The following is a 19523-nucleotide window of genomic DNA, read 5'->3' on the forward strand; positions in this document are numbered from 1 at the left end:
GAACGCTCTGCTGCGTCAGACAGGAGAAGAAACTGAGGTGAAGGAGCCCATTTCCCACAAAGCTTTGCTCCTGCCTGCGTCCCCTCATTGGCTCCAGCATCCCACGATAGAAAGCAGAGATATTTCAACATAACCTGTTTGTTCCACGTACAGCAAAGTTACTCTGTGCTGCATAGTGTAAAGGTGTTGCCCCTTGACTGTCAGATGGGATGGTCCCAAACTTGTTTCTTTCTAAAAGAAGGTAGACGATCTGCGCATGACCTAAAAGAGAGAGCAGAATACATATTACTTAGCTCACTATATGTGTTCCAGATTTCTTCCCTCATCCTATGAGGATGTTGTTATCTCTGTTTCTCTGTATCTCCCAAAGGGTGCTCATCAATGGCTCCTCCTCATCCTGGAGAGTAGTGACTAGTGGGGTGCCACAGGGTTCTGTCTTGGGCCCAGTCTTATTCAACATCTTTATAAACGACTTGGATGACAGGCTTGAGGGCATCCTGAGCAAGTTTACAGATGACACCAAATTGGGAGGGGTGGCTAATACCCCAGAGGACAGGATCACACTTCAAAATGACCTTAACAGATTAGACAACTGGGCCAAAGCAAACAAGATGAATTTTAACAGGGAGAAATGTAAAGTACTACACTTGGGCAAAAAAAATGAAAGGCACAAATACAGGATGGGTGACACCTGGCTTGAGAGCGGTACATGTGAAAAGGATCTAGGAGTCTTGGTAGACCACAAACTTGACATGAGTCAACAATGTGATGTAGCAGCTAAAAAAGCCAAAGTAATTCTGGGCTGCATCAATAGGAGTATAGCATCTAGATCAAGGGAAGTAATTTTGCTCTGGTCAGACCTCACCTGGAGTACTGTGTCCAGTTCTGGGCACCACAGTTCAAGAAGGATACTGACAAGCTGGAACGTGTCCAGAGGGCAACCAAAATGGTCAAAGGCCTGGAAACTATGCCTTATGAGGAACGGCTTAGGGATCTGGGTATGTTTAGCCTGGAGAAGAGAAAGTTAAGGGGTGATATGATAGCCATGTTCAAATATATTAAAGGATGCCATATAGAGGAGGGAGAAAGGTTGTTTTCTGCTGCTCCAGAGAAGCGGACACGGAGCAATGGATTCAAACTACAAGAAAGAAGCTTCCACCTAAACATTAGGAAGAACTTCCTGACAGTAAGAGCTGTTCAACAGTGGAATTTGCTGCCAAGGAGTGTGGTGGAGTCTTCTTCTTTGGAGGTCTTTAAGCAGAGGCTTGATAGGCATATGTCAAGAATGCTTTGATGGTGTTTCCTGCTTGGCAGGGGGTTGGACTGGATGGCCCTTGTGGTCTCTTCCAACTCTATGATTCTATGGTTTCCACCAGCGCATGGGCATCAGTGCAGGGACCTATCTATTTTAGTTATGGAGCTCTGTAAAATGCATTATTGATACAAATAAATAACAACAACTTTATGAAGTAGGAAGTTACAAAAAGCCAAGCAAAGCTGGCAAATTTGGGCTGTTCAGCATGTTATCTGCTCATTTCCCCCACTGAAAGAGAGACCAGCAGTATGACTGCTAAATCTAGAACTGTACAAATCTGACAAGCTACCGTATCCGTGTGCATCTTAATCAACCTCAAGACTCTCCTTAGCCAAGTCACACTGCATGTTATGTGGAGGGCTGTAGATCAGTGGTACAGTTCATGCTTTGCATCGAGAAGCTCTGAATCTCAATCCCTAGTATCTTCAGTTATAACCGGGAAAGACCGATAACTGGAGAGCCGCTGCCAGCCAATGTGTGTTGACAATCCTGAGCTAGCTGGACCAATAGATGGAGTTAGGATAAAGCAGCCTTTATGTTCCTGTCCCCCCTATTTCACACCAGTCAAATTTCTTCAATGTTTCAAGCTCCAGTTGAGGAAATTTGAGTTCCACAAAATTGATACATGTGCCCAAGAAGAAATTTAGAAATTTAGTCATTCAGTACTTACCCAGTAAAGCTGCCCAATGCAAGGGAGTTCGAAATAAATTATCGTAAGAGGTGACATTGCAACCTTCGTAGGAGGTCAACAGATCAGCAACAGCTACATTCCCATCAGCAACTGCAAAGTGAAGGGGAGTTCGTCCTTCATAGTCTTGCCAGTTCAGCAGAGATTCAGTTGGAGCAGCATCCTAGTTGCAAAAATGCCAGGTAGATAAGGTGCGATTGGCATTAAGAAACTGTAGCAGCTAAGAGAGGATGGTTTTACAATTAAGAGGTTACATTAAAGTTGCATGTATTTAAGACATTTAAACCCAAAATTATGTTAGGATTTGATTAAGTCAAAGGGAAGTGTTTGCTGGCCAGGCTTCAATATTACCTGGGGTGGGAGGGATGGCAAATGGGCTTAAAGAAGGCAACCTTGCCCAGGGCTCTCTCAAATCTAGCAGCACTGGTGTGAATCCATGTTAATAAGTGAAGTTGGGAGGCATTCAAAAGGATCTTAGAGTGTCTCTTGTGACAGAAACAATCCTTACGACTTCCTTCAGTTGCACCTTAATGACCAACTAAGTTTTTATTTTGGTATGAGCTTTCGTGTGCATGCACACTTCGTCAGATACTCTTGAAACAGAAGAGCCAGACCCTTATGTATACCAAAATAAAAACTTAGTTGGTCTTTAAGGTGCTGCTGAAGGATTTTTTTTATTTTGCTTCGACTCAGACCAACACGGCTACCTTACGACTGTGAGCCCTAAAACGATTCCAAGTATTCTTTGTGGTGCCTACATACAACTGCCACTAAAAAAAAGGTACATCAGATCAGATCAGTACTGTATTTATTTGAAAAGAAAGCCTTACCAAAATGCACTTAACGGTATGAACTGCACTGGGATCCTTGTGGTTAGCAGCCCAATGGAGTGGAATTTTGCCTTCAATATCTGGGATTCCAATATTAGAATCATGTTTGATCAGAAGTTTCACATGCTCTGGATTATTGTAATAGGCACTCCAGTGAAGAGCAGTTTGCTGGGAGTAATTAGAAGAGATGCACAGTAAAATGAAATAAACATTCCACTTTTGTGAACTTCAGAAACCATGTAATATGAACAATTTACAAATTATGGACACTGAGGACAGTTGACAGCGAGGGAATGCTGGTTTATCAGAGGCCCTGGGTTTACTTCTGTTTAGTTTCTGGATGTGACCAACTGCATAGCAAGATCTCAAGTATGCTGTACATAAAACACAGGTGGGGGTTCAGGATTCATTCCAAGCATACAATGACATGAGAAAGTGGGATACAAAGTGATATCCACTATGCATTACTTGGTACAATGAGAAAGGGAGTTGATTCAAAGTGACAATCCTGAATCAGTAGTCTGATGGAGTGAGTTGAAAACTGATGGCTAACTGATGGGAAACTGAAATGCTGATCCCACAGGGAAGTGAATGTCTCTACCCTTCATAGCATGTGCAGCTGATTCGGGGAGGGGCACAAGTTCAGTATCAGTTCCCTGGTAGTAAAGAAAGTTCCAGTGTTTGTTCTGGTCAGAGACCACTAAGAGGAGCTAGAGGTTTATAGTGACAGTAAAAGTTACAAGTCTGATTTTACCTTGTTTTTGTCCTGTGTATCTACTTCTCCTGGTGCCATGTATTTAAGCAACAAAGCCAAGCACTTGGGATTCTTGTGCCGTGTAGCTAAGTGCAACGGAGTGATCTCTTCCAAATCCTTCTTCATCCAGTTTGCTCTACGAGCAAGTAAAAGTTTCATAAAACGATAATTTCCCTAAGCAATGTAATGAGGAAGGGAAAGAATAAAGTTAATTTCAATGAATAAAAAGCGTTATGAAACCAACATGTAATAATACTTATTTTTGAAAAGCAATCATTAGAGCTAATGGCAATATATAGTTTATAGTCCTGTGAACGAGTGACTAGAATCATAGAATTGTAGAGTTGGTCCAACTCCCTGCAATGCAGAAATATCAACAAAAGCATCAATGACAGATGAACATCCAACATCTGCTTAAAAACCTCCCTTCTGAGGGAGTCTATTCTATTGTCGAACAGCTCTTACTGTTAGAAAGTTCTTCCTACTGTTTAGTCAGGATCGCCATCTTTGTAACTTGAATCCATTTGTTCAAGTCTGACCCTCTACAGCAGCAGAAAACAAGCTTGCTCCATTTCCCATGTGACAGCCCTTTAGATATTTTAAGATGGCTATCATATATCTCCTCTCAGTCTTTTTGTCTCCAGGCTAAAAAGGTAAAGGTACCCCTGACTGTTAAGTCCAGTTGCGAACAACTCTGGGGTTGTGGCGCTCAGCTCACTTTATTGGCCGAGGGAGCCAACGTTTGTCCGCAGACAGTTTTTCCGGGTCATGTGGCCAGCATGACTAAGCCGCTTCTGGCAAAAACAGAGCAGCGCATGGAAACGCTATTTATCTACTTGCACTTTTTGGTGTGCTTTCGAACTGCTAGGTTGGGAGGAGCAAGGACTGAGCAATGGGAGCTCACCCCGTCGCAGGGATTTGAACAGCCGACCTTCTGATCGGCAAGCCCTAGGCTCAGTGGTTTAGACCACAGCGCCACCTGCGTCCCACCTGTCTCCAGGCTAAACACACCCAACTCCCCCAATCATTTTCCTAAGGCTTGCCTCAAGACTCTTGATCATCTTGGTCGCCCTCTGTGCACATTCCAGCCTGTCAATATCCTTCATAAATTATGGCACCCAGAATTGGACACAGTACTCCAGGTGTGGTCTGACCAAGGCAGAACAGAGTGGCACTGTTACTTGCCTTGATCTTGACACAATACTTCTGTAGATGGAGCCTAGAATAGCATTAGCTTTTTTTTTGCTGCTGTTGTCTGATGTTCAGCTTATGGTCTACTAAGACCCTCTAGATCTTTTTCATATGTACTACAGGCAACCCCAAGTCAAAGTACGGTACTAGGTTGTCACTACTTTCCCCTAATCAGCCAGGATCTAGAATAACACAGTTTGTAGATTATTGCTAGTTTTTGAACAAGTTATCTGTCTAATTCTTTCTTATAGTTTTGTCCTGAGTTAATGTTGAATGGCTTGCACAATGTTTACATTTTATACATTGGAAAAGGGGGGGGGGTTGAGCCACTTGGTTGGCTAGAGAAAAGTGTTTTAAACCTTCCCCACATCAGTCATTTCTTAAGATTTTTCTTATTGATGGGGAGTTCATTCATTCAGATAAAAATTCATAACCATAGAACAGGGGTTCCCAACAAAATTTTCTCGAGGACCCCTCATCGAGCCGCTATTGTGACAAGGACCCCCATTAATTCCTAATCCTAAAATTAAAAAGTGAGAGCCAAATTAAGAGTCTTTTTAGTTACATGGAGGTTTGTAGCCAGAGGTTGAACGGTGGCTCTCCTGACACAGATGCATTGCAGGCAGGGGGTTGGGCTAGATGACCTCAGAGCCCTTTCAGTGATAGGCTGCTGACGACATGGGCCATGGGCCCGATCCAGCAGCTGGGACCTTCAATTTTGGCTGTTTAAGATAGTTTCTTAAATCCATTCGGGGGCTCCCCTTCTTGCCCGCCTCTCTCTCTGTGCCTCCCTAACCCCCGCCTCTCTCTCTCTCTCCACCCTCTCTTTGCAGGCTCCCGTCCCCGCGTCGGCCTGCGGATGGCGCTCTTTTCGCAGTGCCTGGAGCCCACGGGCTTCCTGCAGTCGCTGCGCTCCCTGGCGCTGGGCGCGGCGTCGCAGCTGCGGGGCTCGGCAACGCCGGAGGAGTCCGCCTTCGTCCGCCGCGAGCTGGCGCTGCTGGAGCGCGACCTGGCCACCGGGCCGGGGTTGTCGCTGGACGGCGCGGGCGAGCTGCGCGCGTGCGAGGACTGCGTGTCGGCCGCCTTCCAGCAGCTGGCTCTGGCGGTGCGCGAGACCGAGCTCTTCGTGGCCGCGTGCGCGAGAGAGAAGCTGGAGCGGCGCCTGCTGGGCTGCGGGGTGGCGGCGCAACGGCCCTTGCTGGCGCGCACCGTCGAGGAGCACCGGCCGCGGAGGCCTGAGATGGCGGGCGTGTGCAAGAAGCTGAATGCGCTGCTGGGCGCAGGGCTGCTGTGCCTGCTGTGCCAGGCGGGCCTCACCCAGCGCGACCCGGCGCTGCTGCTGGCCGTTTGGGAAGAGCGCGTGGGCGCCGTGCACCGGCACATGAAGGAGGTGCTGGCCGCCTGCGCCCGCTACTTCCCCGAGCAAGCGCGGGACGACGTCGGGCGGGCGCTGGCCGAGCTGCCCGCGGAGGCGCCCCCCGGGCCAGCTGAGCTGGCCTCCAGCGTCCTGCGCAAGCTGGAGCAGAACTAGGACTGGCTGCGCTGGGCGGTGATGGCCTGGCAGGAGGGCGGAGACGGGGTGGGCGGCGAGGAGGTGCAGGCGCGGTCGCGGGGGAAGGGTTTGCTAGCATGTTCGTCGAGTTTAGGAGCTCCACGCCGCCATCTTGCCTCGCCGGAAGTCCCAGTCTTGCGGACCCCTCTCGCATAGCTCGCGGACCCCTGGGGGTCCGCGGACCACCAGTTGGGAAACACTGATAGAAAAACAGTGAATGTTAACTATCAGTAGGATGTGCTTCCAATACCATCTTACTCTGGGATCTACTTTTAAGAGACTTGATGCTGAATACAGAAAAGTAAGCAACTACCGGTACTAGTATTTCTCTCCACAGATAGCACAATTGCAGAAAGCCTTCGGGCAGGAATGCCAGCCAAGCAGTACTCAAAATAGAAGATTTTGCAAAATATATACTGCATCTTGAGAAAGTACTCCAGAGGAAATTATTTGAATTGGGAAGCCTTACCCAGAAATACTTTACCACATGTTAAAATCTAGGAAACCATCTGGTGGTAATTAGATTTATTAAACATATATGTGTTCTCCTGAAAATGTTCTATTGAGAGGGATAATACTTGCTTTGAAATTAAATCTAGCTACAGGAATTTGGATAAATTGAATAAATATTCCCAGAATGAAGCAATTTTCTGAATTAAAGATGAAATGATAAATTCTGTAATTAATTAAAATATTTTTAAAGCAAAGAAACTCTTTTCTAATGTCATTACTAAAATCAAACCAAACATAAAACACTAACTTGATAGATGCAAATTCATTATCATGTAAATTAAGAGATGTTCTTTGCTTTCTATTATTATTATTATTAGCGCTACTTTCCAAAATTATGGAGCCTCATCAAAACAAAATGTTTCCATACTTTGAAATAAGAGTTTTCTTGTTGAATATTTTTGTTAAGAAAATGACAGATAAATAAATAGATGGATAATATAAAGAGAAAAAGTGGAATTAAAAATCAAATCTGTCTATCAGTTCTTCCTTCAAGGAGAATAATGCAGTGAGATTATAATAGGATATTATCTTAAGCAGGGGACTGGAATTATTTTACCCTTCAAGTCAAAAGTCATCTATTTGAGGGAGGGTGACCCTTCAGCAGAGAACTGTCAATGTTTCTTTGGGGGTGAATGTGATTTTCCATAGATATTGAACAAAAAAGGATTGTAGATTTATATTCATGTGGAAGTATTCCCACTGATTTCAGTTTAATTTTTGAATAAGCATGATAGGAATTACAAAATTAGTTTACTGATTTTTAAATACACTCAGTGGAATTAATAAAATAGTAATTGTATTTTTAACAATAATGGAAAGAATAGGAAAGAAGACTGAATTGTTCTTGTTCAGTCTGATGTAACATCTTGGGAATTACCTAAGTACTGTAACAAAGTAATTCAGTGCCTAAGTAACTAAGTATAGATATATTTCCCAAATATTATCTACACTAATAATATAATATAGAAGATCTACACCAGGCATCCCCAAACTTCGGCCCTCCAGATGTTTTGGACTACAATTCCCATCATCCCTGACCACTGGTCCTGTTAGCTAGGGATCATGGAAGTTGTAGGCCAAAACATCTGGAGGGCCACAGTTTGGGGATGCTTGATCTACACTGTCTGCCAGTACGTTTCCGAGCATAATTCAAAGTGTTGGTGCTTTCCTAAACGGCCTCGGCCCAGGATACCTGAAGTAGTGTCTCCACCCCCATCATCCAGCTCGTACACTGAGGTCCAGCTCTGAGGGCCCTCTGGCTGTTCCCTCACTGCGAGAAGTGAAGCTATAGGGAACCAGGCAGAGGGGCTTCTCGGAGGTGGCACCCACCCTGTGGAACGCCCTCCCATCAGATATCAAGGAAATAAACAACTACCTGACTTTTATATGACATCTGAAGGCAACCTTGTTTAGGGAAGTTTTTAGTGTTTGATGTTTTATCATGGGGAAACCCAGCCAGATGGGTAGGGTATAAACAAATTATTATGATTATTATAATTGTTAAAATTATTATTAATTATCATCATCAGAGTATCGGAGCAGGACCTGGGAGTCCAGGATACAAATCCCCATGGGTGATACTCAATGAGTCACAAACAGGGTCGATGGGAAGGGAGAAAACCATATACAGTACCTTCAGCTCCTTGGAGGAAAAGTGGGGTATAAATGCAATAATAAATAAATGAACATACCAAGGCTCAAACTGACTATCAATCTGGATAGCCAGAGCCCCCAAAACTGGAGTCTGAGATAGCTTCTCCTCCAGGCAAATTCCTCTGGGGAACCTGCCCCAGGGTCCTCATGTTCCCCAGGGCCTGACTAAAGCCACTCTAAGGCGTTTGTTGTATCGGATAAATTTCCACTGACACATCATGTGTGAATGCGTGGATAGAGATGATAGTGCTTCCAATGAAAATTCCATATTGGAAAGCCATCTAATTCAATGGGCATCGGCTTGAAAATGTGTATAACCAATAACTGTTGACTTAGGACAGAGTCACACATTACTACAAATGTTTTCTGGTTTCATTCGCACAGTACAACCCTCACCCTTCATGCACAGAAACAGGAAAAATGTTTGGTGATTTTTGGTGATCAGTTTATTTCAAAGAAATTATTTTTCAAATCCGTATACTGCTGTTCCAGCGCAGATATTGGTGCTTACTTCTGAATACAACTGAAAACATACCCTGTAGTTACTTATTGATAGCATATTATTGGTGTGGTTGTTCCTGAAAATGATTTCATTTGCACATTTTTATGCTTAGAGTGTAGTGAAAGCCGCAGTGCAGGTCACTGAAGGTGCATGTTTAAATCCACTACAAACTATGTTTAGGAGTGAGTGACAAGTTACCAGCATCTTCTCTGTTACTTTTTTGAGGCCAATGATTTTTCCCTTGACAGAACTGATATAACAAACACTATGGCTTTTTATAAGGCTGATAGAATATAGGACCTTATAAACTAAATCAGTGATGTCACATGTCAATTTAATAGTGAATATGATTGAATTAGATAACTAGTAGAATTGTAAAGGACCTTCTTTAACATAAATTGCTGCTTAGCGAAAGCATTCCATGTGTGGCTAATCCTTTTCAAGTCAATGATGGCAACAGCACCACCCATCTTAACAGTGGACCTAAATCTTAAGGAAAGTGCCCTTTTGGCAATGTCACCTTCACCATCCAGGACACCAAAGACAGAACTCTCAGCATACAAAAGAAAACTCAGCTGAAAGGCAATTTTATTAGTCACTTTCCAAGTTTAAAGAGTTTGTCCGTCTGGCAAAGCAACCTAGGCAGCGCACCAGCCAAGAACATCCGCGACTTGGAACCCATTCTGGTGATCAACGGTGGTTTCACTGAAAGCAAGGCTGCATGTTTAGCTGCTCCATGGCTGAAATGTTACAACATTTATTCGACAAATGCCCACTGAAACCCTAGCTTTGTTCAGTTAGTTTCCATAGGAATAAGCTGAACTATCAAGTGGTGCACGGTGAAAGGCTACATGTACAAGCACAGTAAAAATGAGGGGAAAGGGGCCACTTCTCCGTGTACTTTTCCTCCTTAAACTGAACCTTTGACTTTTGAGCTCACTGAGCACAACTGGTGCAAGCTTTCCTTGCTCTGCTTGTTGTTCAAAAGCTTGTGCTGAAATTTATTGGAAACAATTGACTGCTTTCAGTTCAATTCCCTAGCATAATGCATAAAATGTTTTCATTTCCAATTACAGGTAGGTAGCCGTGTTGGTCTGCCGTCAAAACAAAATAAAAATAAAATAGAAAAATTCCTTCCAGTAGCACCTTAGAGACCAACTAAGTTTGTCATTGGTATGAGCTTTCGCGTGCATGCACACTTCTTCAGATACACTGCATGCACACGAAAGCTCACACCAATGACAAACTTAGTTGGTCTCTAAGGTGCTACTGGAAGGAATTTTTCTATTTTGTTTCGACTACGCCAGACCAACACGGCTACCTACCTCTTTTAGATCAGTTCAGGCAGAAGCTTCTAAAGACAATTAATCTTGCATGAATTTAAGACACAAGATAAAACACACATCCACTTACACATAAACACTTATAGTAGCTTCTATTGAAATCTGATTCGCAATTATTTTGGGCTAGTAACATACGTGGGCTTATTACAAGGCTGAGCCAAAGAGAGGGACAACTCAAGACCATTTTGCTGCAGTAGTAAATACACATCATGTTGCCTATTTTTTTGCTATGGCAATTGCTTCTGAGCTCATCACTCAATATCACTGGGCTCAACCTATAACCTGTTTTCCAAGCAGCAGTGATCTTTATCACTTTGGAGCACTGACAATACTTGTCTCTATGCCAAAAGAATTAGCTTACAGGTGAAACTCGGAAAATTAGAATATCGTCGAAAAGTGCATTTATTTTAGTAATGCAACTTTAAAGGTGAAACCAATATATGAGATAGATCCATGACATGCAAAACAAGATATGTCAAGCCTTTATTTCTTGTAATTATTTGTCGTTAGCGGGTCAATTATAAATGGAATGGAATTAATGAAATGTAATAGCAATGTTTATTGTTGTTTATTTTTGCATTATTGTAACTATTTGTTTTATTACTGTGGAATTTCCAAAAGAAAGCATTTGTAAAAATTAAAAGAAAAATAAAAAATAAGAAGTTGCATTACTGAAATAAATGCACTTTTTGACGATATTCTAATTTTCAGAGTTTCACCTGTGTATATATAGAGAGAGGGAGGGAGGGAGGGAGGGAGAGAGAGAGAGAGCGCTTAGTGATTTAGGCAGCAATGTGGTAAACTAGGAGGGTATGTTGGAGCACTCATTTCCCAAAAGTGGCTTCTTCCAAGGCAAGCAAGTCTGTGAATGTTTTTCTGTGGCCCATGTGACCTACAGTTCTCATCATAGAAGCAGCTTATTTAGTGGAGTGTGCTGTGATGTCGTGTATTGGAGTGGCTAAGTGGAGTGCCAATGTAAGTCTTGATTCATGTGGATAGAAAAGAATTAGAAACTTTCTTCCTCATAGTAGAGAAGTGAACAGAGACAAAGAGTAGCGGCTTGTTTAATGACCTGAGCGTGGGAGATGTAGATGTAGATCCTCTTTGATGTCCAAGCCCATTTCATAGAGTGGGATGGTTTGGGGCAAATGTAGGATCATTTATTAAGCCATGCAGAAGTCCTTGCGGATAAAGAATAAGTCTGGGTGAAAAAATTACTTAAACACTCCAGTTTTAAAGAAATAATCCGGAGTGAAGGCAATATAAGGGGTTTAAAAGGTGACGTTTGTAGTGCTTGGAGAACTTTGTGGAGATTCCAGAATGGAATCTGTGGATTATAGGTGCATTCAAGAGAGTTGTTTGTTGCAAAAATATCTGAAGTAGAAGCTGTCTCCTGATGGGGCAGATGCCCAGTTTTGACAGAGCTAGTAAACTGTATAAGCCAATAAAAATATGTTCCCAGTTGTGTTACTTTAGCATGCAGCCAGAAAGTTTTTCTACCGATATTCAAGTACCAAGAGCCAGCTCAGTTTTTAGCTAAGGGACAGTCAGAGGAATTCATCTCCAAGAGGAGGATTGCATGCAACAGGGTCAAAGAAATAGCAGAAGTAGTTCTAGCACTACTGGCTCCGAAACCTTTCAAGTAAACACAACGTCTCTAACAAGATAATCTATTTTTCAGACATGCACGGGTACAGGGTAGCACTATAAACTATCAGAAGGAGATTCAAAATTTTTAAAAGACAACGACTCAATAATGATATACTATATTTCAGAAGTGTAACTCTTGGTGACAGTAGTGGCTTAGAGGACTTCTAGAAGAATGTGAGTAGAGAAAACAGGAAGGTCTCATTTTTATTGATATAATATTTTGGACAAGGGAATTAAGCCATTGACACAAGACTTTAACATTAATTTTCATGCACTAGGAGGGCCCTTAAAAACTAATGTTTTAAGATGTCATTATTTTAGAACATTATTGTCCATTGGTTACAGAATCTGTGGGGAACCTACTGCAATTACATTAACTAAGGAGGTTCCCTGAATGCAGGGCATGGCTACATCCTGCCAATAAGCACAGAATTCCCAACGGTATGTTTTCTTTGTTAAGCAAGTGGAAATTCAGAAGACATTTCCAAGTGAGAAATACGGAGGGTGTTCAATCCTTCCCTTAGAAGATGGCTACAAAAGGAAATGTCCAGAGCATGAACCTTCATCATCCACACATAGCTTCGGTCTCCCTACACCTGTAGTACCAGGGACAATCTTGGGCAGCTGTGTGCACATAATACTTATTTATCTGGGGTGGCAAAATCCTTTGAGTCACTTGAAAACTTTTGAAGATGGTGCTTCTAAAGTTCTTAAACTGACATACAGGCAAGACCTTCAAAATCTGCCTTTAAATGGAAGTATATTTAAAAAGGGAGCGGGTGGCGCTGTGTTTCATAGGCGGACACTGAAGTTCTGGGCATGCATTATTACTGCTGAGATGTCTTCAAATAATTATTACAGTATTTACAAAAATATTGTAGTTCTTTCTGAAACATCTCCTTCCTTTATGGTTGGTTTTAATATCTTTCAAGCTGAAAACTTCCACAATTATATAACCTCCAAATGAGTAGTTAAAATTGCTTTTACTTAAGGTATAAATAATCAGCCAGAACTTGTATTATGTTACCAGCAGAGTTTCCTACCAAAAAAGAGAGTATCATTTCAAGTTACACAGGTTCATTAACTACATGGATGTATAATTAAACAACAACAAAAAAGAGGTCAAAGCATACATTAACCTATTTTACTTCCCCCCATCTATTACATTTTCAAAAGCTTCTGTATGACTTCACTCTGCAAGCTGTGAAAGACCAACCATCCACCTTCTTTTCAGTATGAATAAGGTTGACATCTGACAGCTTCACATAGCTGACAGGGTTATACAACAGCCCACCCTCCCTATTCTCAATCCAATTAGACCTCTAATCCTCCAGATGAAAGGCCCAACTACTCACGTTCTTCATGACAACGACAGCTATTGATTATTTGTCACTGCAGCTAACACCTTCTCTGTGGAGGCCACTCTGACAGAAGCAAACCTCCCAAATTAGACAGCACTTTATCTGCCCTGGAGGCCAAATGGCACAACAAGTAAAGGCTAATAAATGGTATAAAAATGAACAAATCATAACATTATGACAGGTTGATCGTTGCCAGTAGTTTCACAGCTCAAGCTTGACGCTCTGCTAGACCTGCTCCTTCTTTTCTCTCTTCCAATTGTGCTCCAACTTTGACTGAATTAAAGGCCAGAACAATTAAGGCATTTGACCAGCAAGGGTAAGCTGGAATGGAAGTATTGCCAAGGGACACAGATGTCAATAGCAGACTACCCATTTGTCAATACAAACATTCGAGACATGCAAATGCTGATGTGCTGGTTCTCCACTAGGTTGCACTGATGCCCTTCATAAACAGCTCAGACGGGAACTGATGAAATTAACTTCCCAGACTTGTAATTTCCTGTTAAGAACAGGATTTTTAAGAATATAAAACGGAGTTTTCATTAAAGACGGTGCAAAACTATTTGTAAAAAGAAATATTTATGACACTTTATAGTTGCACAGTAAAATCTGTGTCAGAAATGTTTTCTTAAAGGCTGAGAAGAAGGATTTATGTATTAAGAATGACATGATGAATTTAACCTGTCACAATAAATGGCAAAGAGAGCTTGCCTATTCTAGGGTGTTCATACCGTGCTCCTATAGAGCAATCCTATACAGTGTCTACTAAGAAGCAAGTGGCCTGGGTTCAATGGGACTTATTTGCAGGTCTATAGCAGGGGTCAGCAAACTTTTTTAGCAGGGGGGGGGCGCTCTATATATAACCTAGAGGTGCATTTTAAATAAAAGCACACATTCTACTCATGTAAAAACAGCAGGCGGGCCCCACAAATAACTCAGAAATGCATTTTAAATAAAAGGGCACATTCTACTCATGTAAAAACATGTCCGCGGGCCGGATTTAGAAAGTGATTGGGCCAGATCAGGCCCCCGGGCCTTAGTTTGCCTACCCATGGTCTACAGGATTCTAGCCCTGATATCTTTTTTTGAACATTTTACTCAAGAAAGTAGCAGTTCAAAATGTTTTAGCTGCTGCTTCCTCCTCAGCAATACTTTTATTTATAATGTTTAGATTTCAAAGAGTTACTTAAGGCACATCCAAGTGTTTGAGCATATCTAGTAGGATTTTTTGGCTTTTTTCTTTTTCTTTAAACATCAGACCCTTATGCCCCATCACAAATGGCTTCTGATATCAGTTTCACAAACTGTTTGCCACTGACTGGGTTCAGTCAACACTTAAGGCTCTTAATATCCTGCATTTCTCTTCCACCACTTGTACTCCAAATGGGCACATGTAGCCCCAGAGACCAAACTTAATGGACCAATTATGAATTCTAAGTTATGTAAGAAAAAAACCTGAGTTTGGTACTATACTGGACAAAAAATCAGCACATTTCCTACTAGGGAACTTAGGGATGGTGGGAGAGTCAGGGGCAGCAGATCCGACCTCCAAAGAATGCATCAACCGCTACCGCCACCGCAGGAGCAGCAATGGGTGCAGTGTATGCCACTTCCTCAGCAACCCCCCAATGCCACCTCTACAGCGGATTCTTGGCAAATAGGAGGTGCTTCTTATCTCGTCCCACCCTTCTTCCTTATGTAGATCTTCCCTGGCAGGGCGATGGCATCACTTTGTGGTTTGTCTCAGGTGCCAAAATATCTTGAGCTGGCCTTGCTCCCTATGATCAGGCCAAACATATATTTTTCTCTCCAGGGTCAACTGTCGTTCTGCATCTTTGCAAATAAGCTAGCTAGTAAAAAGCTTCCCCACTCTGTGATGTCACTGAGAAACCTTCCCACCAAACAGAAGCGCTTTTTAAAAGTTTCCTTTAAAAAAGAAAACAAATAATAATATATAATAATAATAATTTATTATTTGTACCCTGCCCATCTGGCTGAGTCTCCCCAGCCACTCTGGGCGGTTCCTAATCGAGTATTAAAACAATACAGGAGTATTGTTGTACATGCGATAAATGAATGACTACATGAGCCTGTATGGTCCCTCTATTTCTCTCCCTCCACCCAAGTGGGGCTGATAGCAACTTTGATTGGGAGATGGATTAAAATTACCTCCCAAACAGCTGCTTTGAATAAACAGAAAAGGTGATTGAGTTTAGGTTTGCCATATTCTAGCCCAGTCTGGTATCCTAATTTGAATGCCATGCAAATTAATTCCTAATGATGAAAATCAAGTTGAGCTGGAAAATGATTTTTCCACTCCAAATCTTTCCTTTGAAATTTGCTTAACAGCGAAAGCGCAGATTATTAGGCTCTTCTTAGAATACATGGGAAATAAGTAACTGGACTTCAAAAGGATAAATAAAAACATTAAAAAATACTGCAATGTTACTCTAAAAAAGAAATCCTCAACTCCCTTGCACAGTGTTCTTCATAATCAATCTTTTTTTTTTGTCCTGGACTGCACTTTTCAAAAAAATACTACATGTGTATTTCTTTTAGTAATATTTATTTACACTTTTAAGCAACACTTTTACCTCTAGAAAGGAGTGGGGGGGATATGTGAAACAAAGGTCAAAGGTAGGCTATTCGCAATTTGGCAATTTAACCTATTGCATTTCTACATGGCAACAGGGTTTGGAATGGGTGTTCATCAGTATGCGGATGATACCCAGCTCTACCTCTCTTTCAAATCAGAACCAGGGAAGGCGGTGAAGATCCTGTATGAGTGCCTGGAGGCGGTTGGAGGATGGATGGCGGTTAACGGATTGAGGTTGAATCCTGACAAGGCAGAAGTACTGTTTGTGGGGGACAGGAGGCGGGCAGATGTGGAGGACTCCTTGGTCCTGAATGGGGTAACTGTGCCCCTGAAGGACCAGGTGCGCAGCCTGGGAGTCATTTTGGACTCACAGCTGTCCATGGAGGTGCGGGTCAATTCTGTGTCCAGGGCAGCTGTTTATCAGCTCCATCTGGTATGCAGGCTGAGACCCTACCTGCCTGCAGACTGTCTCGCCAGAGTGGTGCATGCTCTAGTTATCTCCTGCTTGGACTACTGCAATGCACTCTACATGGGGCTACCTTTGAAGGTGAGCCGGAAACTACAATTTGTTAGGTTTTTCCTTGAAGACTGATGTGGTCAATGGTGCTACACAGAGATGTGTGTTTGTAACCTTGTTCTGAATGTTAACACACCTGTGAGCTTTTGCTAATTTGAATAATTGAAGGTAGAGTTTTCTTACTGTCATGTGATTGGGTAATTGACTATTTTGAATTCTGTATTTAAGCTACCCAAATGGTTCATGGGTGTGGTGGTGATGTATTGTGAAATGAGAGGAATGGAGTAGAGGAGTGTGGTGTATATAATTGTAAATAAAAGCAAGCAAAGATACTGAAGACGACTTTGTTATTTCGTCGACCCTGCCGCTGTTGCCACTCGGTTGGTGCGTGTTGCCCAACACAATTAACCCAGAATGCGGCAGCTAGACTGGTGATAGGGAGTGGCTGCCAAGACCATATAACACTGGCCCTGAAAGACCAGAATGAACAGGTCCAGGAAAAAATGATCCAGATCCTGGATTCTCATGAGTTTGCTTTATTAAAGGGGGAAATGTTGTTAGAAACAGGAAATGTAATTGTACTCTATGAGAATATAATTAACCGAATGTACCCACTGATGACCACAACTAGTATGATCAAAAATAAAAAGTTCCAAAGACAGACATGGTTTGATAAGGAATGTCAGAATAGTAAAAAACGTCTATCTAGGGAACTTAGAAAATTGAACTTAGAAAATTGAAGTTAAAACACGATAAGCACAATCTTGCTCTACAAGCTGAGGTAGCTCAATTACGATACAATTATAAATTATTACTTAAAAGTAAGAAACAGATATATTATGAGCAACAGTGAAAAGCACTGGGAGATGCAGCACTTCAAAAGGACTCACGGAATTTTTGGCATCTGGTTGCCCAAGGTACAAATGGGCTGGGTTACTTGTTAGAAGCATCTGTTCAAGGAAAGGATTGAGTAACATATTTTACAGGAATTTTTGGCCCTCGTTCTGACTCACCCTAACAAGTTTACCATACTCAGTTGTTAGAACTGGCAGAATGGCCAGATGTGACGCCCAATCAGATTAACAAGCTAATCGCAAGTCAACTAGCCAATAAAGCTCCAGGAGAAGATATGATCCCAATGGAGATTTATAAGATAAGACCGGATTTCTGGTTACCCATCTTCACAAAACTGTTTACATACAACAGCTCAGGTCACATACAGGAAGGGAGGAAGCTGAGTATAATTGCTCCAATATATAAAAAGGGTGACAAGAAAAATCCTGCCAATTATAGACCTATTAGTCTGTTAGATGTACCGGTACGCTCTAAACTATATGCCAGGCTCCCTCTTGGGAGACTGGAAGAATGGGCAGATACAAATAAAGTGATATCTGATATCTGAAGTCCAGGCAGGTTTCCAAAGAGGGAAATCTACATTGGACTAGTGTTCTGTGATGAACTTTTTGTTATGTAAATACACAACAAATTATACATCCATAATTTGAAGCAAAATTTAAAGCTCTAAACAGCCTCAGCCCAGTATACCTGAAGAAGCATCTCCACCCCCATTGTTCAGCCTGGATACTGAGGTCCAGCTCTGAGGGCCTTCTGGCGGTTCCCTCACTGCGAGGTGTGAGGTTACAGAGAATCAGGCAGAGGGCCTTCTCGGTAGTGGCACCTGCCCTGTGGAACGCCCTCCCACCAGATGTCATCAGCATTCAACTGAATTTTTTTCTTTATCTTCCCAAGCTCCAACTTCACATTTCATGAAACAGCATGTCATTTTATAATAAAACGGTTCGAAAAATTAATCTCAAGGTGTCAACAAATGTATTTTTCTCTTTATTTAAATGTACATTTTACCAGAGCCATTATATGAAAGATCTTATTCCTGAAGCACTTACTATACATCTTGCATTTATATTTTTAGTCATGAGTGTAATGCTTAATGCACACATGCTTTTAAGTAAACAATTAGTGATATTTTTAGCATTATTAAACTCCTGAGTGAGTAGCAGATTCTTTGCAATTCTGGAAATAAAGTATTTAAAACGTAAGATCCAATGTCTCTGCTAGTGACATTGTCAGCTAAACATAACAAAACATCTGGATACAAAGAAGAACTTTGTGTGAATTCACAAACTTGTGAAATTTGATAGGTCTTCCACTTTGAACAGCAGACTACCCCGACATATCCAAAACACTTTTAAAAATCCTACTTAAGTTTAAAAAGTAGTTTGCCATATGGCATGGTGTGGTAGGAAGGAAGGCTACTATTTGAGAAAGGGACATTCAAAAATATTTTGGATTTACAGTGCTAGTTACACATTTCTTTGGAATCTGGAATCTTGGAACATCATTTAGACTGCAATCCTATATATGCAGTTAGCCAGGAATAAGCCCCAGTGAACCCAACACTGAGTTCTGAGTAGGCACATGAGATTGTATTGTTACCTTTTGTGCAGCAAGATGGAGAGCCGTTCTCTGGTTAAGGTCGACTTTATTTACATCTATTCCTGTCTTCAACAAAGCCTCAGCACAGTCTAGCCTATCCGCCAATACACAGTACATTAGTGGAGTTCTCCCAAACTGGTCCTCTTTGTCCTTCAGATCAGGATTACCTATAAGAACAACACATTGAATTGCAGTGCTGGCTTGACAAAAGTTTTATTAAATATGTACAAAAAAATGTATATTTTAGGTAAATGTAAATGTATATTTTAGGTAAAAAATGTAAATGTATATTTTAGGTAAAAAAAAAAGTTTGTCTGGTTTCTTATACATTTGGGCAACACTTAAGATCTCTTAAACAAATTTGACATGATGTTTCCTGAGGTCAGGGGACAGATTTTTTGTCTGTTTTTGGATTCTACTCTGGATTACATTTTTAAAGAAAATGTCACACAGTTTTTTAAAAACTGCAAAATATGGACACCACTTAGGATAGTAATAGTTGTTGTTTTCCACACCACCTTTTTCCCTGACAGGGACTAAAAACACAGAAAAAACCATCATTAAAAACCAATCAAATATTGATAGAATTAAAACACACTCTCTA

General features: G+C 41.8%; 1 protein-coding gene across 2 annotated transcripts in view; it reads right to left on the minus strand.

Annotated features, from left to right (window-relative positions):
* The window catches only part of INVS (inversin), a 62340-nt gene that overhangs the window by 32396 nt on the left and 10421 nt on the right, over positions 1–19523 (minus strand). For both annotated transcript variants that reach the window (XM_035134213.2, XM_035134212.2), the window contains 5 exons: positions 18920–19086; positions 3588–3761; positions 2834–3001; positions 1986–2166; positions 152–261 (listed from right to left, as the gene is read on the minus strand). In XM_035134213.2, coding sequence (XP_034990104.2) covers positions 152–261; positions 1986–2166; positions 2834–3001; positions 3588–3761; positions 18920–19036 — 750 coding nt within the window. In that variant the 5' untranslated portion in view covers positions 19037–19086. The remainder of the gene's footprint in view (positions 1–151; positions 262–1985; positions 2167–2833; positions 3002–3587; positions 3762–18919; positions 19087–19523) is intronic.

This window comes from Zootoca vivipara, chromosome 13, assembly GCF_963506605.1.
Source record: "Zootoca vivipara chromosome 13, rZooViv1.1, whole genome shotgun sequence".
NCBI lineage: Eukaryota > Metazoa > Chordata > Lepidosauria > Squamata > Lacertidae > Zootoca > Zootoca vivipara.